Source organism: Leucopleurus acutus (genome assembly GCF_964270905.1).
Source record: "Leucopleurus acutus genome assembly, chromosome: 16".
NCBI lineage: Eukaryota > Metazoa > Chordata > Mammalia > Artiodactyla > Delphinidae > Leucopleurus > Leucopleurus acutus.
In genome coordinates this window covers 35,144,924-35,172,298 of record NC_139158.1, presented here as the reverse complement: position 1 = coordinate 35,172,298, position 27,375 = coordinate 35,144,924, and the positions used below count along the sequence as shown (strand labels likewise).

Here is a 27,375-nt window from a genome sequence, read left to right as displayed (position 1 = left end):
AGACGCTGAGTGACGCGCGGACTCGGCGCTGACGGGCAGCAGACCTGACCCGCGGCCGGTGAGTGTGCGCGGCCGGTGAGTGTCCGCGCCCTGCCGCCCCTCCCTCGGGGCTCCTCCGCGGGCCTGGCCCGCCCGGGCCCTCGGGAGCTGGGCTCGGTCGGCCATGGCCCACTGCGCCCCAGCGCCCGCTTGAGGGAGCCGTGGCGGGCCAGGGGCGGGGGGCGGCCCGGAGGGGGCGAACGCGGCGAGCGGGGTGGGGGCCGAGCGGGGGGACCCCGCTTCCTAGACGGCGTTTCAGAGGCCCGGGGAGGCCTAAGCCGCGAGTTCGCGTAGTTGTGCCCCGGGGGAGGTGACCCCCTGGTCGCTGCGGGCGGACTTGGCGTTCCCGCGGGGCCTGCAGCCTCTGGCCGCCCAGCCCGCACGTCTGTCCACCTTGGGCCGGCGAGGACCCAGACCTGGCCCGGCGGCGGAGAGCCGTGCCTGGGCTGTTGGCGTGGGCCGGGGCTCTGCCCTTCCTGCTCTTGACTCACCTCGGTCCGTAGGGCCCTTTGAGTCACTGTCTTGACTGACGGAGTGACCCGCGGCCGCCAGATTGCGCGGGACCAACGTCAGGGGCAACCGGTTAGTCTGGCAGGGAGTCCTTGTCACCTTATAAGCGCAGTGCCCTAGGTGTATTAATTGTCTCGTAAAAGCTGCCAGGACCGCCTTGCACAGTCTTTGCACAAGGCCTGTGTCATGTCATTTAAATGACTTCTGATGAACTGGTTGTTGTGGTCTGTGGCTGTTCATCCTATTGTCTTGTATTCATGGCTCTGTGAACCACACAAGGTGGAGCATGATTGAAAAAATATAAACATCCTATGGCGCTCTACAGTTCAGGAAGCCCTCTCACTCTCAGCCCCTAACAAAACCCTGTGAGTTGATAGTTTTCCCACAGGTGAAATGGGTTTTAATGATGAATCTTGAGTTAAGAGATTTAACCTGCATCCCACAATCAAGAAGATGGCACAGATGGCCTTGTACCTGGTGGTCTGCTCCCAGATCCCATGCTCTTTCCTAAACAGAGCCATGGAGGTTGGAAATGAATTATGTTATTTAAACTAGACATTTTTCCCTCTCCCCCTAAACTGCCCTCCCAAGCAGAAGGAAACAGGGAGCTTACTGGTTTTATGTATTTGAATTTCTGTTAGGCATTAACCAGGTGTTTTGATTAAAATTTTAACTGTCATATTAAAATTTTTAGGTTTTCTTTTGCGAGGAGGAGGATAAGGAATATAAATGAGTAAATCTGTGCTTTTAAAAAAATTATTATTTTATATTTATTTATTTATTGGCTGCTTTGGGTCTTCGTTGCTGTGCGCGGGCTTTCTCTAGTTGCGGCGATCGGGGGCTACTCTTTGTTGTGGTGCATGGGCTTCTCATTGCAGTGGCTTCTCTTGTTGTGGAGCACGGTCTCTAGGTGTGCAGGCTTCAGTAGTTGTGGCTCGCGCACTCTAGAGTGCAGGCTCAGTAGTTGTGGCGCCCGGGCTCAGTTGCTCCGCGGCATGTGGGATCTTCCTGGGCCACGGCTCGAACCGGGGTCCCCTGCATTGGCAGGCGGATTCTTAACCACTGCACCACCAGGGAAGTCCCTAAATCTGTGCTTTATTCATTATGTTTTTTTCAAGAAACATCACAAGACAAGACATCACAAGCTTACCAAGAGCTAACAGTTCAGTTGGGCATTTCAAGTTTACTTGGTGAAATTGGGAAGTTTTCAAATACAGTACCTAAGCCAAAATACTCTTGGGGGTATGGGAATTCCAGGGAGCTTGGAAACACACTGAGTGACCTTGTCAGACTGGCTATGTGAAGAGGAAAAATCTGTGATTCCCCCATTGTCTGACTTGATTTCCTTTTTTCCTTTGCCTGAGCCAATGAGATGATATGCTGTGAGTCACCAGAGTCAGGAGTATGAGCTACTCCAGAAATGACAATGCCAAGGAGAAGGTGAATTACAGAAAGTAAAGTATTCATTGCCTTTGGCTTACCGTTCCTTGAGTCTGTTGAAAAGCAAAATAGCTGGGACCTTTGGGCTACCTTGGTTTTTTGGTTTCTTTTTAAAAGCTGACTCTCTTCATAGGATAGTTGGGCTCTGTTCATAGGATAGTTGGGCTCTGTATCAGGTTTGCACCAAAAACTGAAATATTACTCCTCTAGGAGGAAGATATTTTTGAAAATTGGAATTGTATATTTCAGTGTAAAATTCAGAATTTAGTTTGTAACTCCTTGGAGAGAAAGATTTGAACAATACATTACCTCCTTGTATATTATTGACCATAGTTAACTAAAAAGTGATAAATAGACATTTAATGCAGTCTCTTTTTCTGATACTAGTTAATGGGAGAATTAAGAGATCTGGGTCACATTTCCTTTTGTGTTGAACACAGTGAAGGTTTTTTGCTTTTTAACTTAATTTATTATATCTGTTAGGTTTGTTTGTGTAAAAGTATAGGACAAAAGCTCTGCCTTTTATTATTTATTTATTTATTTTTTTAAGAAGATGTCGGGGTAGGATCTTATTAATTTAATTTATTTTTGCTGTGTTGGGTCTTCGTTTCTGTGCGAGGGCTTTCTCTCGTTGTGGCAAGTGGGGGCCCCTCTTCATCGCGGTGCACAGGCCTCTCACTATCACGGCCTCTCTTGTTGCAGAGCACAGGCTCCAGATGCGCAGGCTCAGTAGCTGTGGCTCACGGGCCTAGCTGCTCCACGGCATGTGGGATCCTCCCAGACCAGGGCTTGAACCTGTGTCCCCTGCATTAGCAGGCAGATTCTCAACCACTGCACCACCAGGGAAGCCCCTCTTCCTTTTATTGTAATCTGAATAATCTCTCAGGGTATTTTTTCCCTGCTGAGAAGCAGTGCCATTACTGATTAATTCTTGCCAGCAATGAGAGAGAGTGGAGGGGGCATATCTTTAATTGGAACAGTTAATATAACTGCTTATACTGGGGTCTTCCTGTTTTTTATATGGAAGTTATTTCACTCTGGTGACCACTCGGGTGCTCTGTGATAGTTCACTCCAAGGTTTACTTTCCCCTGTTGACTTCATTTATTTACCATAAGATGTCTCCCATTATATTACACATTGTAAAGCCAGCTAATGAAGGCATCTGGCTTTAAATTCTTTTAAACTTTCTAATAAATCTGACACACAGTACTGAAATACAGCAGCCCATAACTGATGGTCTGGTCTAACAGTGTTACATATGTTTACAGGATATGCAGTTACATTTATTCATAAATCCTTTCTGTATGACCAGTGTCTTTCCATTAAGAATAACAATGGTTTTGTAGTTCACTATAGATAATTTAGAGGTGCGTAGCTATTATAAAGGGAATATGTTTACAATCAGCCCATCAGAGGACTGCATCTAAATTGCGATTGTGGCTGACTGCAGTGGAGCCAGGAACTCTTTCTGGGTCGTCATATCAACCACATCTATAGTCAGACCTTACAAGGTAATATTCTAAACCTTAACTAGGCATTTCAAAACAGCAGTTAAATTCATGAGGCTCTTCTCAGTGAGCAGGTTTTAATGTTGCTTTGATGTAATTTTAAAAGGCTTTTAGCAAACGTGCATTTCCCTATGTGATACATTTCTTTTAAGCAAATATTTTAATAGTAATCCAAGGGCTGTTTAGTCTGCTTTTGGAGTAGAAATTGCATCAGATTGCGTGTCTTCTTGCTGTTCAATGATGTGATGTTGAGGAGGGTTCTTTTTTCAAATGTATGCTTAAGTATCTCTCTCTCTGAAAGTCTACATATACACTAACTTTTTGTTTGCACTTCAAAATGATTGGATTAAGTACAAAATTGAGCTGATTAATCAATTTGTAACCATTATTTTCACAAACAGCTATTCAACACTAGACAATGTTGTTTTACATGTGTGTATATATATCCAAATAATACATACTAATTTATATTAGAAAGAGTGAAAAATAAACGGTTTGTTTCTCCCCAAAAAGGAAGCTGTGGTATATTTTTGATCATGAGAAAAACATTAGCCCCTTGAGCTGCAGTTTCTGTGTCTGAAAAATGAGATTAATTCTTGATGAGCCTTCAAGTCTTGAGTGCCTTGAATGCTGCTTTTCAATCTAAGACAGGGGTTTCCAAACTTTTCTGTTTCACTAAGTTTGGGGTTGGGCCTGGGAACCTGTGTTTTTAAAGTTTCCCATGTGATTCTTGTTTGGGGCCTCCTTGTCTAAAGCCCAGGCTGGATGGAAGAGGGAATAGATTGGTAGGAAGGCAGAGAAGTAAGCGACAGGATACATGAGGAAGGAGACAGCAGAGAGGACAGGAAGGGCGGATTGCTGCACACAGTGACTGTGGTCAGCTTTTCTGCCAGAGGCCCAGCAAGTGGATATTCTTTTCTCTCTACTTAGGGGAAAAATTAATTTTTGTCACACGAATAGATTTGTTTCCTTCCCAGGAATATCATAAGCCTAATTATTGTCATAGTTCTCAGTAACTTTAAAAGGGCTTTGTGGAAGAATGGCATAAAGAGACAGGTGTCTAGCACCCCACCAGCCTGACTTTTTCTCAGTACTCCCAGCTTCTTGCCTTTCTCCCAGTGAGCTCTCTCAGTCTTGGAAGCCTCAAGTTTCGCTGTCTTGTATTATATTCAATCCCGCAGTTACCTTAGGGCTATGGGAAGGTGCTAGCATGATTAAAAACAATTTGCCATCATGCTTTTAGCTAATCTAGTTGGCTGACCTGCCTCCTCAGTCACTGGGGTGATCATATTTATTATGCCAAACAGTGGGACCCATAGTCTGAGCATACAGGTATACTGAAGGAGTTGGTGAGACAGGATATTTGAGTCAGAACTGTCCTGGAAAATCTGGAACATAAGGCTCCATCTTTAGCACTGTTGTCTGTACTGCACAATTAGCATTTATACTATAATACACCTGTTACGTCATTTATCTTTCTATTTCTCTCTGTCTCTTTCTCATTTGAAAGCTGCTTGAGGTCCTGAACATCTTAGGCCTCTTTGTAGTCGTAGAGCCCATGAGCATTATAAGTGTTTGTTGATGATAAGATGGCATGTCACATGCCTTCCTTAGTACTGGATCTGCTATTCTCTCTGGCAAGACCACTAGGAGCTGCTGCAGAGGAGATGTTGTCACCTGGAACTATTTCCAGGGCAATTTGGAGGAGGGCAGGCAGATGAAGGGGAACAATCGGTGAGCAAAACTGAGTGTGGGTGGGAGTGGGGGCTAGGTAGTAGTGTTTGAAGGCAGATGAGAAAAGCAGACGTAATGAAGTGGCATTAAACCTTTACTCCCTTGATTTTCTACAGGAAGGCAAGGGGAGAGTCACGCCTCCTCTTTGCTTAGTAGTAGCAGGTATCCCACTAATTAGAAAACAACTTTTAAAACACTCTATTCTGGGACGTCCTTGGCAGTCCAGTGGTTAAGACTTCGCCTTCCAATGCAGGGGGTGTGGGTTCGATCCCTGGTTGGGGAGTTAAGATCCCACATGCCTCGGGGCCAAAAAACCAAAATATTCAAAAACAAAAACAGAAACACTCTATTCCTCTGCCACACTTGGGTTTTTGTCAGCCTCAGCAAAATTTCTAAGTGTCTGTGCTCAGTGTCATGTTTGTCTTGCTTTGTAATACTTTTTGTGTTTGCAAAAAGTCTTACCGGCAGACCCAGAAGGAACAAAGTGGGGTGACTGGCTGCTCTAGGTTATGCTTTCTTCCCTTTGCATGTGGCTTTTCCGGGACTTATGCCCAGATTTTAAAGTCAACACATTCAAGTGCAAATGCCTACAGGTAGAAGGACAAAGAAGCTAACTATCTGCCCATTTGGCACACATGTCTTGCCTCTATGGTGTGCAGACTATTGGCACTGAGGGGATGTACAAAAACAACAGCAAATCCAGCAATCCTTGTTCACAGGGGGTTGGCAGTCACCTTGAGGAGGTGCAAAACAGTAAATTCACTTTGTATGGTTTATGATTGTTGTTTTGACACTCAATATTCTGCGAGGTCAGGGAAGTATGGAGCTGAGAAGTGGAAAAGATGATAATTTGAATGAAACCCACTGGGTTAGGTAAAAGACAGAGTAGGAAGAGAAAAGAAGGAAGGAGGGGAAACCCCTCTTTAATGAATAGGCATTAAGGGGTTTTACTAAAAACATATTACCCACAAAAGGAATGTCTCTCATAAAGTAACTCATCTAGAATAGGGATTCTTAACCTGAATTCTCGGTCCACAGGTGAACTTTAGGGGCCTGTGGTTGCTCTGGAATGGCATAGGTAGCATTTTTTAAATATATAATTGTTCTGGAGAGAGAGTTTGAAGTCTTCATCTGATTTTCAAAGGGATATGCAACTTCAAAAGGCTAATGATTATTATATTCTGACAAATACCCTTGCTACCCATCTTCAGAAGTGCACATCTGTGAATTTGTATATTCAGATGAGGAGGTATTTCCATGGAAGATTAGAGACAGAAACCGTAGGATTCCTTTGTAAACAAGAAGCCTTCTACCAAATATCAAGTGTCATGGGACATACTTGAGTGTTCATGCAAAGGGCAGCATGTTCCCACGTACACAGTGGTCTAATCTGGTTCCCAGGAGTCGGGTAGCTAAAGTGCCTTTACCTGACTGGTGTGAGTAAGGCTCCAGGTCTGCCCTCAGGGACCTTATAGTCAAGTGCAGCCAATAGAGTGTGTACCTGTCTGTGATACAGAGCTAGAGCCAAGCAGGAGTGTTGGGGAGAGGGTGAGTTGGCACAGAAATCACATGCTTTTTGGAAGGTCAGGATGTTTTTCAGAAACTACTAGACTGTTGGAAACAAGGTATGAAAGAGTGGAGGGAGCCCTGGGCAGGTCTGTGAACAGTGCCTAATTCAAGACCAGCTTCCCTCTGCTGCTTTGGACATGCAGACCTAAAAGACTGTCCTAGAGCTGCCGTCACTTAGCACACACGGCGAGAATGGAAACCGTCTGTTTCAGAGTGAGTGCCCTAGCTGCCCCAGACCACAGCCAGCAAAGCATGCTGAGCTCAGGGCTCCTGAGGGCGGAGGAGGAGCTGAGCTCCTGCCTCCCACCCACCCTGACTGCTTTAACTGTGGATGCTCCACTGTACTTGCTCCATGTATTAGCCTTCCGTGTAGGGTTTGGTTTGAGAAAAGGGGTGAGCATACCTCTCAAAGCCCTGGAGCACATGATTCTCTTCCTTTCTTGACATTTGCCCTCCCCATCGTGTCTACCTTTTTTACCCCTAGTTATTCATTCATTATTGCCTAATCAGGTCCTTAGTCAGCAGTAGATGTTCTGGGCTATTTGAGTTTCCTCTCGATAATGATTAGTGGTGACAATGATGTTTGACCAGTTCTGGAGACCTCTTGGGAATTACAGGCACCCATTTCATGTATCTTTTTTTTTTTTTTTAATTTGTTTATTTTACTTTTGGCTGTGTTGGGTCTTTGTTGCTGTGCGCAGGCTTTCTCTAGTTGCGGCGAGCGGGAGCTACTCTTCGTTGCAGTGCATGGGCTTCTCATTGCGGTGGCCTCTCTTCTTGCGGAGCATGGCCCTAGGCACATGGGCTTCAGTAGTTGTGGCACGTGGGCTCAGTAGTTGTGGCGCACGGGCTTAGTCGCTCGCGGCATGTGGGATCCTCCCGGACCAGGGCCCGAACCCGTGTCCCCTGCATCAGCAGGCGGACTCCCAACCTCTGCGCCACCAGGGAAGCCCTCATGTATCTTTAATTTATGTATTTTGTGCAGGCTGCCTCATGGAACAGGAAGTTATTCGTTTTACAGTGGCAAAATGCTGTTTTTTTAATTTTATTTTATTTTTGGTAAATTGCGATCACTGTAGCATTTTGCTTTTCCCCCTTGCAATAATAACCTAATGCCTTGGTGTATTTCCTCCAAAATGTGCTTAAAGACAGGATATGGGCATGTTAAAAGAAGGTTGACACCTTCCCTAGACTAACGAACATGAAGAGAATTCTGCTGTGAAATCCCTTCTCTAAAGCCAACTGGGGGAAAATAAAGGGTTTTCACAGAGGTGGACAGCAGGAAGGGTCAGTGGTTTGTGCATGCATGGAGTGGAGGAGTGCTGGTAAGCGTTTGTTACCTGGACTGTTAAAATTTTGCCTATCCATTTCCTTTTCTTTTTTTTTTTTTTTTGGCCGCGCTGCGCAGCATGTGGGATCTTAGTTTCCTGACCAGGAATCGAACCTGCATCCCCTGCAGTGGAAGTGCAGAGTCTTAACCACTGGACCACCAGCGAAGTCCCACCTATCCATTTCTTTAAAAAAAAAAAAAAAAAAGGTAAGGCAGTATTCTGCTCTTAATCAGGCTTTCAAAGTCCTTAAAATCTAAAAGGTGTGTGGTCAATAGCTGTATCTGTAGAATGTCAGGAAGCCAGTTTAAAACCAATGCAGTGCAACATTTCTCTTTCAGTGAGCTATTTGAGCACAGAGCATCATGTGCTTGGTCCCCCTACAAGGTCTGTGTCACTCCCCACCCTCCATCAGTAGCAATTTCTGCAGTAAAAATACTGCTCAAAGATGCTTACTCACTAGCCAGGCATTTTTCTTATTTCTGGGATTCACTGTTAAATGTTCTCTTTGTCATCTGCTCTTTGAGAATACCTTGATTTTGAGAATACCTTACATTCTGGAAATTGTCTATTCACTCAGCAAACCCTGATTAGGTAGGTACCCTGTGTTGGGCTGTAGGAGACAAAGATAAATGAGCCATAATCCGGAAAAAAGACATGTGTACAAATAAATACTGTAACAGAATACAAGTGCTATAATAGATCATGAAAGGCTTACTTAGGTAGCCCTTAATGTAACATCATGCCTCCAATATCATCCAGCTCATTGTTATCTAGACCTTATTTTTAGAAGCAGTACAACTCCATTTTCAGAGGAATAGGGGAGCTGCTCTGTCTGAAATGGGTGGGGGAAGCCCACAGTCTTTCCTGCTCTGCCTCCTGTTAAATACCATCTTCCCTGCAGCTCACTGAGAAGTGCCTCTTATTTTATAAATGAGGATGTTGGAGTTCAGGGCAGTCGTGTAATACAGCTAGCTAGCGCAGACCTGGTAGTAGAGCTTAGTTCTCATCCTTAGCCTACTTGTCAGTCAGACACCAGACTGATAAACAATAATTAGATTTTCTCCCAGTTTTATGTTCTATTCCTCCAAGAAGTCAGTGAGCACATTTCTGTCAGGGCTTCACCTCTGCCTGGCTTTGTTACTGAGCCTACTTTAAAGGTTTTGCCTCCTAGCAATCTAAATACAAATCAGTCCTATTCCCGGGAAGGTACTGTGACCCTTTTCATTGTCATCTGTGGGCAGTGCCAAGTTGCCCCACCTACAGCCTCTTCTGTTTTCTGGTGGAAATTCAGTTTCCTCAGAAATCTCTGTAAAGGATATTTGATGAAGGTGTGATGGATGGTGTGAAGCTTAGCCTGAAAACAAAGCTCTTCTTGTCTCTGTAAACTGATGAAGGGATGAGAGGTTCGAGCGGGGTTTTTCAGCCTTGGTGCTGTTGACGTTTTGGGCTGGATAATTGTTGTTGTTATTGGGGTGTGTGTGTGTGTGTGTGTGTGTGTGTGTATGCACACTTGTGCTTTCTGTAGGATGTTGAGCAGCATCAGACCGACCTCAGACCCACTAGATACCAGTAGCACAGCCCATCCTCCAGTTGTGACAACCAAACATGTCTCCAGGCATGGCCAAATGTCCCTTGAGGGATAAAACGGCCCCCATCTGAGAACTGCTGGGTTAGGGATTGATCGGCAAGAGACCTAAATGGAAATCAGAATTTTCAAGTACATTTTTCATTTACCTAAACTTTTATTTACAGCGATGAGCTGCTCTAAAGAAACAAAACAGTAACATGTCCCGTCCCCGATCCTGACCCTCTGTGGCATGGAGGGGCTTCACCTAACTCATGTTCAGAGCCTCCTTAAAAGAATTTGAACTCTGGTGATCATCTTCCTTTAGGTCCTTTGCAAATTTTATTTTGCTAGAAATTCCAAGGTTTTTCTGTTCCTTTCTTGGTATCTAGTGTTATCAGAATGAAAACAGAGGTTCTTCACAGTGAGCATTCAGCTCAGTCTGTGATCCCAGTATAGATTTGATGCTACCTGTAGGGCCTTTCATAGAGACAGGGGTTTTTCCATTTCTTAACTAAAAGTATACAGGAACATTTGTAAGATGTTTTTAACTAAAAGTAAACTTAAACTAAAAGTATACAGGAACATTTGTTAACTTTAAGTGACACTTTCTTTAGTTTATTAATCAGCATCATACTATATGGCAGTTTTATAAGTAAATTATCTCATTTTTATACCTACGTTGCAGAGTTGTTATTACTATCCTTACAGATGAAGAAACTGAGACTCAGAGAGGTACCTGGTCGAGGGCCACCCAGCAGGTGTGCAGCAGAACCAGGGTTTTCTCTCTGTCCTGCCTGACTAGAGCCTGTGCCTTGACCACAGCCCTGTGCTGCCTCTCAGCCTGTGTGTGGCAGTGGATTCTCTCTTGGCTGGGCTTAGTTCAGGTCAGGTTTGTTGGGCGCTTACCATAGGCCAGCTCTAGAGATCATCATGCAATTCAGTCATTGCCTCAACTCCTTTGGTGTCCTGTCAGCACATTAGCATTGTGCTGTGCAGATAGGACTTCTGTGCGTATGGCTGCTGTTAGATTTGTTGAGCCCATCTTCCAGAAACTTTGAGGTGGAGGGATTCGGTCTGCATGTCATAGGATGTATACCGAAATACAAATACTTATATTTGTATCTAAGTTAATAGTCACATTTATACAGATGCTGAGCTACTGCTGGTGACTACTGCATGGGGAGGCTGTGTCCTGGGCATTTCGTCCTGGTGAGGAAACTAATGCACATGGCTGTGGAAATTTCATGGATAGACCAGGTAGAGTAATGTGTGATGATCTGTTATCTCTTACCTTGGATCTGAGAAGGCTTCAATGAAGACCTAGAGTATCTAGAAAAAGAGTTTGAGGGCATTTTGCTAAGTAATCACTGTGCCACCTTGATTTTTCTGCCTTTCAAGTATGGTTTTGAGGGGTGTTGCAAGTAAATTGTTACTAACAGTGAAATTTTTGAATATTTTGTCTTTCAAAAAATAAGTTTTATTGAGTTAAAGATTATCCTTATAAGTCAGCTCTCATTCTGAGATGCTTTTTAGAGTGGAAGAGAGGGCTGCTGTTACAACTAACTGCTGATAACTTCACATCACCTACAGTATATTTTTTCTACCCTCTAGCTCCTGGCTACTCCTAGGGGACATTTTCATCCATGTACAAATAGGCCAGATATACTGAGGGAGGAAAACAGTTGCGCACCCCCATTCCTAGGAGCTGCTGCCTCATTTATTAATACAGGGAACCAGAGAGTTGAGTGGCAGCAGGCTGCCTACTCTGTGCTCCTGACTGCTCCTCCAGTGGAGGCAGGGCCTGCTGGGAACGCTGGGAAAGCCGAGCCTCTTACTCTAAGAAAGTCTGGTAGCTATTGCTGCTGGTCCCCTGCCACCATAGACACAAGCCTGTGAGGACAGGGCCAGCCTCTTGGAGTTGCCAGTTCTTGGTCAGGGCTTGTTTCCTTGCCGCCACTTCACCCACCCCTTCCCCTGCTGCCAGAATCTAGGCAGTCGTGAAAAAGCCTGAGAATGACACCTAACTCTGTAGGGCTGTGGAAATATGTCAAGATCCCAAACAGGTCCAAAGTGAGACAGAGGAGCCACCTCATTAGATTATTAGATTGACCAGTGCCTTGGCCTGTGGAGTTGCTAATCTTATAAGAAGTTTATGTTGATGTACTTCCTATCCATCACACTACTGTTTCAAAGGCAGATGTATTTTCAGTAGACAGAAAGGACTGAATAGGTCTTAGACACTTAACACATGGAGGACACGCTTTCAGATTCTTAAAACCAGGTCTTCTGTTTCTCTGTAGTTACTATGGTAATAGGTACTATAGAAATGTGCAGACTCTATTGTGACTTCCTCTTGGTGTTGGGATGCCCCAGAGCCTCTGGCTTCATCGTCCACCAAGACCTGGCAGATCTGGCTGCTTCCTTCCAGGCACTGAGTGGTGGCGGGGGTCGGGGGATGGAGTCCCAATCCTCCCCCTTGGGACCAACCATCTCCAGCCTTGGCCTGCCGTGTTAGTCAACAAAAGTAGGGCTCGCCAGGGGACAACCTTCTCGGGTTGCCCTGTATTCTGAGTGAGCCAAGATGAGAGTTGTGGGGATGGGCAGCAGCAGCTTCTGAATCTTCAAATGGGAGCCTGAGCATTTACTTCTCAGAAATCATAGGACTGAGCTCACTTTTCATACTAAAAAAACAAATCGCACTCAGTGGTTTAGCAAACCCCTCCACTGTTAGCGTAAATGCAGTGTAATATAACCTCAGTTTCCATGTTGCTAGTAGTCTGTCATGACACCCTACTAATTTCACGTTCATGTACCACTGAGGGTTAGCTGGGGACACAGGAGGAATCACCTTGCATTCAGAAGGACTCAGGTTTGGTCCCAGCTCGACTGTTTACTCTGAGTGACCTTGGCCATATTACTTAATTCTCTTGATCTTAGTTCCTTCATAGTCATGGGATTCTGCTCGAAAGTGACTTAGTCTGGTGTGTCCACATCTGTTAGACTTTAGTCTGGTGCTCTTCCTCTGCACCACGCTCTCTTGGGTGAACTTGAGGGCCTTTGGTCCCTGCAAGGATGCTGCTTAGGTTCTGTTGATCCTGTTTGTACAGAGGAAATTACCTGGGAGCCCATAGCACTTCTAGGTTTTCCAAAATGGAAATTCAGCAGAAGCATCCTAATCATCCACTCTCTCCCTCAACTCCCAAATGCTATTTGTAGTCATCATTTATGAGAGAAGCTGAAGTCACAGGTGACAGTTGTTACACCTGAGTGAAAGGAAATGTGGCTGATCACTTAACCCACAGGACACGTGCTTTCAAGATTGTTACAAAGTTGGAATGATTTTTGTTTGATGGAGATGACCCACCAGCATTTACTCTGTTACAACCAGCCCTGTAGATGTCTGGTGCCTAGGCTTTGTTCTTATAAAATCCCAACCTAACCATTTTAGAATTCAGTCAGTACTTCAGCCCCTATCCCTCCAGGTCCTTCTCATGGGACTAAAGAGTCTTGTCTTCTCAGCCCTGAGACCCAGTGGCACTCAGGGAACAAGGGCAGGTCTTGTATTTATTTCATTTGTAGTAGGAAGTGGCGTCTTTGGTGCCAGCAGCAGTAGATTTCTGGCCTCTTCTCTGCTCTTTTCAGTGTTTCAGGTTTCGTCCCAGTGTTTGCTTTTGAATTCTTGCTCAGCTGTATTAGAATGTGCTACAGATGAGCCCACCCCTCCATAGTGAAAAAAGCCTGCCAGAGTAGTCTTGGACTTCCTGAATCACGCCAGTTTTTGAGGTTACTAAGAGACTAGTGCCCTTAGTTGCTTTCTGGTTGCTTGTTGCCCAAATGTGCAGGTGTGTGTTGAGTAAATCTGATGCAAGAGCTTTGTGTCCCTGGACTCCCCACTTTTCCAGGAATCCTTGTTTGAACTTGCTCTTTGTCAAGAGGTTAATAGTCATCCATTCATTCAATGAACTGTGGGATTGAATTCACCCAGTGATCAGAATGAAATGGGTGAAGCTTGTGTGTAAGATTTCCTGAGGTGTGGCAGCACCAGAGTCCAGAGACCTCAGGTCGTTTATTCTAGAAACTCAGAAGGTATTGATCTAGGTGATGTGGTTTCCTCAGGGTTTTGGGAGGCCCCTCTTATCACTGCTTCGTAGGGTAAGAGCTGAGTCAACCCTGTGCACCGCTTCCAACATCCAACTTAGCCAGCATCAAGCAGCATCTGCAGTGTGGATTTTCTAGCTTCAGTGGTCACAGGTCTCACCTCAGAAAGAGCAGGAATTCCCATTTCCTGACACTGTCAGAGGATGAGGGCTGAGTCAGAAGTCCTCAGGTGTGACCTGCCCAGAATTATCTATGGATTCACCAAATTTCACATTCTTCCTCAGTGTTTCAGAATCACCCAGCTGCCCGTTTTCGCCAACAACTTTCTCAAGAGAGCATTTGAGCAGCGTTAAGTTTCATGAAGCACTTGTGCACACATTAGCTCATTTAGTCCTCACAGCACACTCGAGAATGTGGAGCAAAGAGAGTTTTGTTACCCAGTTTTATGGATGATGACACTCAGCCTTCAGAAGGTTATGACTTACCTATAGCCATGGAGCTACTAAGCATTGGAACTCCAACCCAGATCTTTCTAACTCTAAAGACCATACCCTTTGTGCAGGGCCCAGCTACCTTTCCATTCCCGAAGGTGAGCTGGGTCTAGAGCAATAATCAACAGTAAGTGGGAGCCCAAAAGTGGCCCCTGTAAACTGACAGGTCCACTGAGCTCCCCCCTCCCCTGCATCATTCCAGCCCTCCCTGAGGTCTGGGAGCAGTGCAGGGACAGTCAAGGCTGTTTGCTACGGAAAACAGGTTGCACCTCCTCTTCATATCCATATGCCAGCTGGGGTGCAAAACTGGCCCTTGGTGCAGGGTTTACACTTATAAATACTGGATTTTAAACAGTGCTGAGGAGAGCAAGTTTATTTCCACGTTGCATCTGGGAACAGGGCTTCTTCCCCCTGTTGAGAATTTCCTGGTGTCCTAGCACGGTCTGAAAAAAGCTCACCAGGAGTGTCTTCTAGGGTAGACCAGCTAGTAAACAGTTCTGAGTTCATTCTCAATTTTTTTTTTTTTTTTGTGGTACGCGGGCCTCTCACTGTTGTGGCCTCTCCCGTTGTGGAGCATAGGCTCCAGACGCGTAGGCTCAGCGGCCATGGCTCACGGGCCCAGCCACTCCACAGCATGTGGGATCTTCCCAGACCGGGGCACGAACCCGTGTCCCCTGCATCGGCAGGCAGACTCTCAACCACTGCGCCACCAGGGAAGCCCCATTCTCAATTTTTTTTGTAACATTAACATTTGTTATAAAGTGGTTTCATGGTCATTATCCTGTTTGATCCTAGTAATAGTCTTTTGTTGAATGCTGGGCAGGTATTCATTGCATTTTACAGGTGAAAAATGGAGAAAGCTGGAGAGATTTGGAAGCTCTGAAGAGATGCACCTTCCTGCCCCCTGGCTTCCTCTCTCCTTCTCCCTCTCCCTCCACAGTAGCCCTAGCATTGTTTGTTCCCCAGATCATACATAGGGTTAGAAGGAGGATGTTAGAATTTACTCGTTTTGTGTAGACAGATATTCAGAAAAGAACTTGCATGATGGGTAAACAACCCATTTCTTTCTTTTTTTTTTTTTAACATCTTTATTGGAAAAAATATGGAATGCTTCACAAATTTGCATGTCATCCTTACGCAGGGGCCATGCTAATCTTCTCTGTATCGTTCCAATTTTAGTATATGTGCTGCCGAAGCAAGCACAACAACCCATTTCTTTATCTGCTGAGGCTTGCCTGATAGGAGTATGTGGCACCATTAAGAATTGACTTGGCCTGATTATGGAATTGTTCAACAGAAACAGGTATTCTCACTTAAAGGTGAAAAGGGGATGTAGAGAAGGAACAAATCCTATAGTCCAGGAAAGGGGGTGTCTTGGACTCTTGTATTCTGTGTTTATCATCTGAAAACATTTATGGAGCACATATTGTACATGGTTTCTGTGACAGGTGATGCATCGTTTTTAACTATGACCCTCCTGAATGTCACAATATGTGGGTGGGGTGAGATCATAGACAAAGATGTATACAGTTGAAAGGTATTAGTTCAGCCAGAAGAGTGGAAAACACACAAACACATCTCCATGGGCTGTAGGAAGAAGGCTGTACCAATGACCAGAGGCACCTTGGGACAGAAGAAACCAGAGGCCTCATTACCAGCAGTACTGGCTAAGAAAAGGAGTCAGAGCCTGCTGAGGCGCCTGCCCTCACAGGCCCGCGGGTGAGGAGCAGCCTTGCTGGGCAAGGGGAGAGAGGATGTGGGACTGGGCCTGTGTGGTGCTGTCAGAGGGACCCAGGGAGTCAGTGTCCACCTCTGATGTGGGGAGAGCAGCCCGGGGCAGGGACTATGGGGGAGACCCTGGGCTGCTGGAGCCCTGGGAGAGGACTCTGGGGGAGCAGCAGAAAAAACAACACTGGCTCCTAAACGAAAGCAACAGCCCAGCTGGGCCCTGTGAGGTGAGAATGGCCTTGGCCAGCTCAGAGGCATGGGAATTATAAACAAGTCATTAGTTAGAAAAAAACCAGACCACCAGAAAGAGGGGTGGAGGTAGAGAGGAGGGAAGGAGGGAGGGAAGGAGTCAGATTTGAAGAAAAATAAAACCAGATTTCATACCATTTAATTCAGAGAGGTAGTACCCAACTAAATTTTTTATTATTTTACTTGGTATTTTAGAATTTAATCCATATTTTATTGTCACCCCTCACCCGCCCCCTTCATTTAGCTAGCTTTGTCAGTAGGCATTTCATTCATGCATCGGCAACAATTACAGCTCAGGTTGGAGACTCCTCAGGGTGCTGTGCTGTACATGATTTGGAACATGGTATTGGACTCTGAGAAACTCAGAGTATGAGGGAGTCTTGATCTGTCTTGTAGGATGCTTATAGTTTAATGGGGTGGGAAACAGGCTGATGGCACTTGTGGAAGATGAAGAATAATCATCTCTTATAAATGTGACGCCACTTCTAGACCGGAGTGAACTCTGAGCCGCCAACAGCCTTATAGGAGGCAGGCAGGGACTTCTGGTGCCCAGTAGGAAGCCATTCGGTAGGGAGGGAGCAGCCACTCACCCTCCGTCTGGCTGCTTCCTCCTCTGTGTATGTGGGAAAACAGCACTAGCTCATGTTGTGGGCATCCCATGAGTTGCGGTAGCTGATAGCTGGTCACTGTCAATTCCAGTCAGGCAGGAGAACTGTTCTCATTTCAGGGAGCTGGTTGCCTGCCTTTCCTCCCCCTTCCCCGCTCCTTCCTCTCTAGTTCTGGCCAAGCTCAGCAACCTGCCCCCTTCCCTCACTTGTGGTTTTCCAGGGCAAAGAAGAAGAATGGGAATGAAAAAAAGAATTGTTACGGATGAAGTCTCCACTGTGCCTTTTGCGATCACCAGGTGGGGAAGGAGTGGTGATTGTGTTTCCGTCTGGCAGCCGTGTCCCAGGCTGACTGACCTGAGATTTGCTGATGTGAGTCTCTATGGAGGAGGATTTAATGTCTTTGAACATGACTGTTTTTTCAGAAGCCCTAGAGTCTTGATTGAGCCTGTCATTTACCAGGGCAGAGGCTTTGAAATGAGTGTTGTGGATCTGCTGGGCCAGGTCCACAGGAGGGAACATTGGTGATCGGGACGTTGTTGCCGCTTCTCTCAGATCAGGTGTGGGAGTGGGAGTGAAAACCAGTAGTGATTGGGTGAACAGCTAGGAGTACAGGAATTATGGAGTTATGGAAGTAGATTTTACAAACAGAAAGTCACAGTTTTCTGGAAGTAGAAGAGAGAGGGCAGATCGACCTTTCTAGAATTAGTAAGAGCAAAGTAAAGGGCCCAGGGGACTTCCTGGTGACCACTTGGTACAGTACAGGGTCTTAGCTGGTTTCCTTGGTCCAATTGCTCTCTCTCTCCCTCCTCCCATGCCTTTCCTTCCCCCCTTTCAAGAGAATTGAGCCACTTTATATGAAAGAAGGAGCCAGTTAGCTAAAAAGTCCAACAAATAACAAGTATTCATAGTTTTCCAAATTCCCTTCCTGTCACCATCAGTATACTTAGTTGTAGATAGTCGTAGTCAGTGTTTGGGGGCCTTTATTTAACAAAGAAGTTTATGTAGACTTCTTTATGCAGGGGTAGAGGCCGTCAACTTGTTGCTGTGGTGCCAGGATTCCATTGTTTACTGTTGTTTGAGTAGCCCTGCCCTGTATTGTTAGACTGTGTGACTTTTTTCAAATGTCATAGTATGGCTACTTATCATTTTGATTACTATTAATACTTCTTGAAGTGTATTTCCCACAGTGGAATATTTTGGGATCTTTCTGTTTTTGTGTTTTTGTTGGGGGGGTTGGGGCAGCTTCTTGTTGATAATAAGAGGTTGAAGTCTAGAAAGGTTCCACATTTATGATTTGGCCTCTGATTTTCTAGGGATTACAGTGGTTCCTACAAAGAAAAAAGGATTTGAGTGTAGAAGTCAGCCTGACCAAGTTTGGCCATGTAGCTTTTCAGAGAATGAAGTGATTTCTGTTTCTGACGTGCAAGGTGGCTCCTGAATGCTGCACCCCAGGCCACTCCCTTGAGGAACAGTGGCCAGGCCTCAGGAATGGACACAGCCCTCTTCCTGGCACCGAGCCTGTGTGGGTTGAATGTACTAACTGAGCCTTGCTGAGAATGTTCTCCTTCCTTGCCAGATGGAGTTTTTAGCCTGTGTAAAAACTCCAGGACTCAGTATTCTTGCCACTGGGATGGAATAAGCTGGTATCTGTCCTTGTTTCAAAGCAAAATCCTTAAACCGTGTTTTGAGTTTAGAACCTGTTGAAGTAGTGGACCGCAGAGTGCGCTTTGCTGGCCACAGATGCCTGCTGTTGGCGGCACGCATTACACCCACCTTCATTCCTTTGGATTTGTTGTTCAACATGTGTTTATGGAGAGCCTGTTATTTTGGGGGCCCTGGAGCTACAGCAGTGAAGCAGACAGCTGTGGCCATGCCCCTGGGGGCAGAGTCGGGCCTCCTGAGAGCTGGGAGGAAGGAATTAGGGGCTGTTGGGCAGGACCAGGTTGAAGAGGGTGGGCGGAGGGTGTGCCTGAGGGAGGACTGGCACAAATAAAGTGCTGCTGAGAAAAAAAAAGCCAAGACGGGCACTGGAGGAAAACTGGCTTTGCCTTCCTCTGTGTTTTTAAGAGAAGCAGAAGCCTTGTTGCTCAAGTGACTACACCTCCCAGAATGTGCAGTTATCAAGTAAAACAGTTAATGGTCAGATTTAATCGCTCATACAATCACTGCTGTGCAGCATGATGATCAGGTGGAGGAATTTACCTAAGTTACTGCAGTTGGTAACCTAGGCAACCAAATGGCATTTGTTCTTGTCTTTGCCTGATTTTAGTTTTTTCCTGTAAGCAGCATGCGGGCTGCAGTCCTCAGGTGCCTGGGGCGTGTCCTCAGTGTGGCCGTGCACCTGCCTAGAGCCTCTGGGGCCTTTTACTGCAGCTCCCTCCTGTGGGAAGCCTAGAACTCTCATCTCAGCACCCTCTTCTCTCTGCAGTCTGAGTGCCGAGCAGCTGGGGACAAATTGTGGCTCTCAGGGTCCCTAAGGGAGTGGAGCTCAGATGTTCTTTCTTAAAAGTCTGGGGAATTCCCGGGTGGTCCAGTGGTTAGGACGCCACACTTTCACTGCTGAGGGCCCGGGTTCCATCCCTGGTAAGGGAACTAAGATACCATAAGATCCCGCAGGCCGCGCGGTGTGGCCAAAAAAGAAGTCTGTAAAATTGGGTCAGTATGAACAAGCTGGGGGAAGCTATGTGGGGCTTATTCCACAGCTGGCAGAGTCTACCTCGACCCCTCAGAAAGAGGACACATAGCTGGGTAGCCTTTCACCATCTCTGTGGACTGTCCAGTTTCTAGCTTTGTTCATACTGTTGCTTGATCTAGAGGCACTTCCTCTCCCCCACCCCAGATCCCGTCTGTTGTTGATGGTCTGCACCATACTGTCACCAACACTTTGATAGAGAAGAGTGTATCTAATTTGGAGTCAAAAGAAGGTCCCATTTTCTATATTTTGCTGTTTCTTTTTTTTCTTTTTTTTTTTTTTTTGCGGTACGTGGGCCTCTCACCGCCGCGCCCCCTCCTGTTGCGGAGCACAGGCTCCAGACGTGCAGGCCCAGTGGCCATGGCCCACGGACCCAGCTGCTACGAGGCATGTGGGATCCTCCCGGACCAGGGCACGATCCTGTGTCCCCTGCATCGGCAAGCAGACTTAACCACTGCGCCACCAGGGAAGCCCTATTTTGCTGTTTCTTTTCTCTCTTCTTTTCAGCTTTATTGAGTTATAATTGACAAAATTGTAATTGTTTAAAGTGTGCAATGTGATGATTTGGTATATGCATACATTGTGAAAGGATCCCCACAATTAAGTTAACACATCCATCACCTCACATATTTACCTTTTTTAAAAAAATAAATTTATTTATTTTATTTATTTTTGGCTGTGTTAGGTGTTCGTTGCTGCGCGCGGGCTTTCTCTAGTTGTGGTGAGCGGGGGCTACTCTTCGTTGCGGTGCGCGGGCTTCTCATTGTGGTGGCTTCTCTTGTTGCAGAGCACGGGCTCTAGGCGCACGGGCTTCAGTAGTTGTGGCCTGCAGCCTCAGTAGCTGTGGCTTGCAGGCTCTAGAGTGCAGGCTCAGTACGTGTGGCGCGTGGGCTTAGCTGCTTCGTGGCATGTGGGATCTTCCCAGACCAGGGCTCGAACCAATGTCCCCTGCATTGGCAGGCAGATGCTTAACCACTGTGCCACCAGGGAAGCCCCTACCTTTTTTTTTTAAGTGAGAACACTGAAGATCTATTCTCTTAGCAAATTTCAGTTACGCAGTACACTATTATCAGCTATAGTCACCATGCTATTCATTAGCTTCTCAGACCTTATTCAAACTGAAAATTTGTACCCTTTTACCAGGCATTACCCATTGCCCCCACTCCGAGGCAGCCCCCATTCCACTGTGTTCTATGAACTGAACCTTTTTTTTTAAAGATTGTGCATGGAAATGGTACCATGCTTTGTCTGGCTTATTTAACTTTCTGCTATTTTCTAAGTGTTCTTGGGCAAGTACAAACCATTATATCTAATATTTACTGAGTGCTTACCAAATGGCAGGCACTATGCTTCCGTATTTTCACTTAATCCTTCCTGTCATTAATCCGATTGTATAAATACTAAATCTAAAGGTGAGAGAAGGTTCAGAAAGATCCTGCTGAGCAAAACCATGCCTTATAATATCCCCAAAGATAACAAAGAAGATGTTATCTAGAGAAAACTCAGGATATTTAGCAAAATACTAACTGGTTGTATCTGTGGGCTGAGATAGAGGTTGTTTTTTACTCTTTATACCTTTCAGGGACCTTTATGCCTTCTTTATACCTTTCAAAGACCATTTCTTGTACTTCTTTGTTCTGCTTGAACAAAGAAGTACCTATTTCTGGGTAGAGCTCAGTAATGCTCAGTAAGTAGATGCTGCTTGAGGTAGAAAGTTAAGGTCTCTTCTTTTCTTGGCTTGATTTGGCCTGAGTTGGTAGCCCTGGTCTTGCGTTACTTTGTTAGTTGTTGGTGCAGCTGTGCTGCTGTTCATCTGGAAAGTTCCCAGATGGGCTCCCACCCCTTTGCACTGCCGGGGTGGAGGGTGAGCTTGTTGTGTTCTGGGACCGTATCTCCCTGGCTGAGGAAGGCTCAGCCGTGGCAGCAAGCAGCAGGCACCGATTGGCTAACTTGTTATTTCCATCAGCCGGGTAGAGTCTGGAGTGGGCTGGGGACAGTTTGCTTGCGTGGTGACTCAGTGTAGCTGATGCAGGTTTTCAGGGGCCTTTCAAGCAGCTCTGCTTTAAAGCAGAGCTGCTCTGAATGGCCTGGCTTGACGTTCCACTTTGTGTGCTTCTCTGCACAAGGCCACCTGCCTTTAACAGGTAGGCTGGACTGGCTTAGATGAGCTTGCTGCCGCACTGAGAGCTGCTGCACTGCTCTTTTTTTTAAAATGATGTTTTCTTTGTTATTTTATGTTTTGGATAACTTTTAATTTTGCTATAATTTCAGAAATACAGAAAAGTTGTAAGAATAGTACATAGAACTCTTGTGTACGTTTTATCCAGATTTACCATCAGCATTTTGCCTCATGTGCTTTACTTGTGTGTGCTCCCCCCTCCATGTACGTGCCTGTACACACACACACACACGCACACGCGCGCTCTTTTTCTCTGTCTCTGAACCATTTGACAATAAGTTGCAGGTAGTATGCCCCGTTACTTTTGAATACCTCAGTATGTGTTTCCTAAAACAAGGACGTTCTCTTAACTAACCACAGTGCAATTATAAAAAACAGCAAGTTCAGCATCAGTACAATACTGTCACCACTGTCCATGTTTTGTCCATATGCAGATATAGTCCCAGTAACGGCAAAGCTTTATTTTTAACAAAAACATTCCTGAGGCACGTGGGTGACTCTTTGCTTATGTTGCTCAGGGGAGAGCAGAGCCAGCAGGTGTTTGGGGGACGTGATTGTCGTGGGCGCCGCATCACCTACTCCTCATGTCTCTGCAGGACCAGAGTAGTGAGAGCAGCAAGAACCACACCCGGCAACGATGTCAGCGGAACTGGAGACCTCAGAGGGGGTGGATGAGCCAGAGAAAAAGAGCTCTGGGGCCCCAGAAAAAGAAAACCACACCAGGTGAGCGATGGGGGCTGGCCATCTTGAGTCAGGTGGGCCCAGGGCCTGCCATGCCCAGCACACCTGGCTTTAGGTGCTGGAGGCACCAGGTGTGGTCAGAGTCATGCTGCTGTGGTTCCCAGACGCCAGGCTGGCACTGAAGAGACAGCATATGGCACCCTGGGCTGCTCAGCGCTCTGCCCGCTCTTTCTCACCGTCACCTCCATCATACGAGGAGGCAGGACGGGCACTGCTAGGAATGCTGAATAGTGGAACTTGATGATATTCCTGGTCCTTTTTTCTTCTTAAAATTCTAAGCGTTTTGTCATCTGGGGTGAGAAAGGGTAATCAGAGGCAAAGCTGGCACCTTTTCCAGTGTCTCCCACCCCCTCGAATGTGGGAGCAACTCTAACTTCAGGGCTTTCCTTACTGGGGAGGACCAGTTCACTCAAAGCCTCTAGTTACCTGGGCCTGTTCTTCACTGTTCTTAGCCTGTCCTTGTAGCCCTGTCATTGGCAAAGTTCTTTTTTTTTTTTTTCTGAATATTTATTTTTTATCAAAGTATGGTCGATGTATAATATTATATAAGTTACAGGTGTACAGTATAGTGATTCACAATTTTTAAAGGTTATACTCCATTTATAGTTATTACAAAATATTGGCTATATTTCCTGAGTTGTACAATACATCCTTGTAGCTTATTTTATACATAGTAGTTTGTACCTCTTAGTCCCCCACCCTTATATTGCCCTCCCCCTTTCAATCTCCCCACTGGTAACCACTAGCTTGTTCTCTATATCTGTGAGTCTTCTTTTTTGTTATATTCACTAGTTTGTTGTATTTTTTAGATTCCACATGTAAGTGGAATTTAGTATTTGTCTTTCTCTGATTTCACATAGCATAATGCCCTCCAAGTCCATCCATGTTGCTACAAAAGGCGTTATTTCATTATTTTTTGTGGCTAAGTAATATTCCATTCCATATATGTGTATGCATGTATGTATTTTTATATATATATATATATATATCACATATTCTTTTTTTTTAAAATTGGAGTATAGTTGCTTTGCAATGTTGTGTTTCTGCTGTACAGCAAAGTGAATCAGTTATACATATATCCACTCATTTTTAGATTTACTTCCCATTTAGGTCACCACAGAGCAGTGAGTAGAGTTCCAGCAAAGTTCTTTTTTTATATCTTGAAATAATTGCTAATAATAAACTATTGTCAGCACATGAGTGATATGAGCCAGTCTCCTAAAGAAGCCAACAGAGGCTGGGCTTCGAGAGGTCAGGTTTTTCTCGCTCTAGTAGATGATTGTGTGGACGCACGTGAGCCCCTACTCGGTGCGTTCTCCACTTTGTCTGGTACTGGCTACTGGCATCTGTCAGCACCACTCCATCCTGCATAATTTTGTTAAGCAGCACAAACCTAGGTCCTGGCTCTAACCTCCCCGGCCTTGATCTCATTTGCATCCTCCTACTCCTGGACCCAGCCACATGTAATCCTGAAGACACTGTGGGTCCAAGGTGGGAGGAAAGCAGCAGGGCCACCCCAGGAGATGCATGGTCAGTCCTTCTCAGTGGTGTGGATTCCAGGAGAGACATTCCCAAAGGTTGTCTGTTCCCTGAAGCCAGCACACGCTGTGGTGTGTTTGTTCGGGCACTAGGGGGCCACAGAAGCAAAGCGTCATTCATTTGGGTGGTTCAGAGAGACACGGATACTGTGGAGGAGTAGGTCACAGTCATCCAGAGTATCTCCCAAGTCCTTGGAGCAGACTCACGTCTGCCTGCCCTGTGCTTCTTGGTAAGAGGCTGGAATCAAGTTTCTGAGCAGCCTCTGCCTCTAGCTCAGCAAGTGGTCAGCCTAGAGCTGGAAAGGGCTAATACACACATGCATGCTCTCTCCATAGGATGGCGGACCTCTCCGAGCTCCTGAAGGAAGGGACCAAGGAAGCGCATGACCGGGCAGAAAACACCCAGTTTGTCAAGGACTTCTTGAAAGGCAACATCAGGAAGGAGCTGTTTAAGGTTTGTGCCCTAGGTCATGGACTGGGTCGGGCTGGGGGCCTTAGTCCCATGAGGAAGCCCCCCTGGAGAGCCTTTCTCCATACTACATGCTTTCTCAGCGAGGCTGTGGTTTCATGTCTTAAGTGGAATAACATAGTGATGTAAAGGAAATGATCCATGTTCCAAAGAATTCACAGTGTCATTCCTTTAAGAAACAAAAGCTTCCTGCACATGTGAAATAATTCACTGTATAAAAGTAGGCCTTTGGGGAATGGAGGGGGGTGCTACTCGAGCTTTTGTCTACAGCTGCTCAGAAGTGTGGGCAGTGGGCTCGGGAGTTGCTGGCCAAGGTCTCCCTTTCCCATGGTCTCCCCATCGCCCTCGGCAGCTGGCCACCACTGCACTGTACTTCACATACTCGGCACTTGAGGAAGAGATGGACCGGAACAAGGACCACCCGGCCTTTGCCCCCTTGTACTTCCCCTCGGAGCTGCACCGGAAGGCGGCGCTGATCAAGGACATGGAGTATTTCTATGGTGAGGACTGGGAGGAGCAGGTGCAGTGCTCCGAGGCCACCCGAAAGTACGTGGAGCGGATCCACTGCGTGGGGCAGAATGAACCAGAGCTGCTGGTGGCCCACGCCTACACCCGCTACATGGGGGACCTCTCAGGGGGCCAGGTGCTGAAGAAGGTGGCCCAGCGGGCCCTGAAACTCCCCAGCACAGGGGAAGGGACCCAGTTCTACCTGTTTGAGAATGTGGACAATGCACAGCAGTTCAAGCAGTTCTACCGGGCCAGGATGAACGCCCTGGACCTGAACCTGAAGACCAAAGAGAAGATTGTGGAGGAGGCCAACAAGGCCTTCGAGTACAACATGCAGGTACTGCCAGGGGTCAGGCGGGAAAGGGCCTCTGACCGCGGGGGGCCGCTGTGGGTCTGCCTGAATGGACATCAGTGCACTAGGACAGAGGGGCTGCCCAAATGGGCATCAGTGCACTAGGACAGGAGCTACAGCCTGCCCGAGAGAAAGTCAAGGGACCAAACAGGCCAGAAAGCACGAACCCAGTCATAGCTCTGCCTTGTTTGATAGCCTGTGTGTTGTGTTTTGGGAAGGCGAGTCCCCAGCACATTGAGGGGTTGGGAAGGAGAGAGCCATCTCCCTCCCTCTCACCCCAGGATCCTGGTCTTAAGGAATGGGTTTCCCCCTTTTTAGCAAGGATTGCTATGAGAAGCCCTACTTGATAAGTTCAGGGAGAGAACCAAGGAGAGTGAGAATGACTCAGTTTACAAGTAGCTGTTAGATGGGCCCAAGTCTGGGGAGGCTGATTCTGTGTCCAGAGCCCAGGCCCAGCCCTCAGCACCAGAAAGTTGCCACGGGAGGTGGTGAAGCGCCAACCTGACCACAGGCCTGGCAGCCCTCTAGTCTGATCTCAGCAGGCCTCTGAGGGCCACTTAGGCTAGATCAGCCCTGTCAGGGCCTCATTCTCCCATGTTCCTCCTTTTCTGTTGTTTCTTGCTAAAAATACCCAGTGGCTGGAAGTAGGGAAGTACCAGTGCTCACACAGTGTCTTGGGGCAGCGCTTCTGCTTTCTCCTATCTGTCTCCTGGTAGTTTCAGTTGTGGGCTGTCAGTCTGGGCAGCACAGGCGCGGCCACACCTCCCAGAGCTCGGCGGTGGGGCATGGACTGGGGCTGCTGCTCTGCACTCCTGAGCAAGCCTCGCCTGCTCCAGCTCCGTGTCCGGGGGAGAGAGATTTTTCTTTGAAAACAGAGGATACACAGTCCAGTGATGGCTGTCGATCCTCTGCACCTGCAGATATTCAGTGAACTGGACCAGGCTGGCTCCTTGCTGGCCAAAGAGACCCTGGAGGACGGGCTCCCTGTGCACGATGGGAAAGGAGATGTGCGGAAATGCCCCTACTACGCTGCTAAACAAGACAAAGGTAGGTCTCGTGTGTCCTGAGCTCCCCCCAGGGTGGTTGTGTCCGTGTCCCCCGCTGATGCCATGTCCCTTGTTGGTGCTGCCGTGCAGGTGCCCTGGAGGGCAGCAGCTGCCCCTTCCGAACAGTCCTAGCTGTACTGAGCAAGCCCAGCCTCCAGTTCATCCTGGCCGCCAGCGTGGCCCTGGCTGCCGGCCTCTTGGCCTGGTACTACATGTGAAGGACCCACCACCCATGCTGGCGCCCTCCTCCTGACCACTGGCCTGCCCTTACCTCCACCCACGACCAAACTACCACCTCAGGTGACTTTTTTTTAATGCTGGGCTTGAGAAAACAAGCAACCAATAAAAGTCAGATGCTAAAGCCTTTGCCTGTCAGCATCCCATCTGTGGGCCAAATGCTGACCTGGGTGCAGGCCCACCCTCCCTGCAGCCCCCAGGCCACGGCAGCAGGAGCAGCCAGTGCAGCTCAGCGGGCCAGCCTGGGCCGCTGGAACCAGCTCTGCTGCTGGGGCACCCACACCTCTGACCCCAAGGCTCTTTCCCTCTGCTCTTCCTCGTCATGTTGGCATTTAGGTGGGTATCTTTCCCCTGTTGGGAGTGGAGTAGCTAGCAAGTTCAGGCTCCCACAGCCCTGGGGTCAGGGGGGCTCCCTAGATGTGGCTGCTCTTCTGCAGGACCTCTCCTGGGAGCAGGGGCCAGGAAGGGGGCAGAAGCCAGGCTTGCACCCTGCCTCAGAGGCCCTGGGAGCTCTGTCCTGGGTAGCCAGTCCTCATGCCTCTCAAGCAGAAACCTGAGTGGGGTCTGTTTGCCCATGGCCTGTCTTCTCTGACCTGTGGACATGCTACTGCACTCAATAAAATGGACTCTGACAGCTGCCTCGCTCCTTCCTGGTGTGATGTCATCCTTCTCGATGGCCCCTGGCAGCCCCTCATGTGCTCCCAATACTGCTGGTCCCGTTCCAGCAGCGCACCTCTCCAG

At 47.1% G+C, this 27,375-nt stretch overlaps 1 protein-coding gene across 5 annotated transcripts; it reads left to right on the top strand.

Annotated features, from left to right (window-relative positions):
• Positions 1-27,371, top strand: HMOX2 (heme oxygenase 2). 5 transcript variants are annotated; one of them, XM_082856721.1, is made up of 6 exons: positions 1-58; positions 22,341-22,467; positions 24,360-24,477; positions 24,845-25,336; positions 26,272-26,398; positions 26,488-27,370. In XM_082856721.1, the coding sequence occupies exons 2-6, from the start codon at positions 22,382-22,384 to the stop codon at positions 26,613-26,615; spliced, it is 951 nt and encodes a 316-aa protein (XP_082712847.1). In that variant the 5' UTR covers positions 1-58; positions 22,341-22,381; the 3' UTR covers positions 26,616-27,370. The 5 variants fall into 5 exon arrangements, with proteins under 5 accessions (XP_082712847.1, XP_082712848.1, XP_082712845.1 ...); XM_082856722.1 differs by having other exon boundaries at positions 3-75; XM_082856719.1 differs by lacking the exon at positions 1-58 and adding an exon at positions 10,755-10,956.
• The last annotated feature ends 4 nt before the right edge of the window (positions 27,372-27,375 follow it).

What these genes read in the sequence shown, in the direction of transcription:
- HMOX2 (XM_082856723.1), top strand. Translation starts at nt 22,382, where the DNA reads ATGTCAGCGGAACTGGAGACCTCAGAGGGGGTGGATGAGCCAGAGAAA. An exon ending in GAAAAAGAAAACCACACCAG is followed by an intron (nt 22,468 to 24,359) that starts GTGAGCGATGGG and finishes CTCTCTCCATAG; the next exon opens with GATGGCGGACCTCTCCGAGC. An exon ending in CGCTGCTAAACAAGACAAAG is followed by an intron (nt 26,399 to 26,487) that starts GTAGGTCTCGTG and finishes GCTGCCGTGCAG; the next exon opens with GTGCCCTGGAGGGCAGCAGC.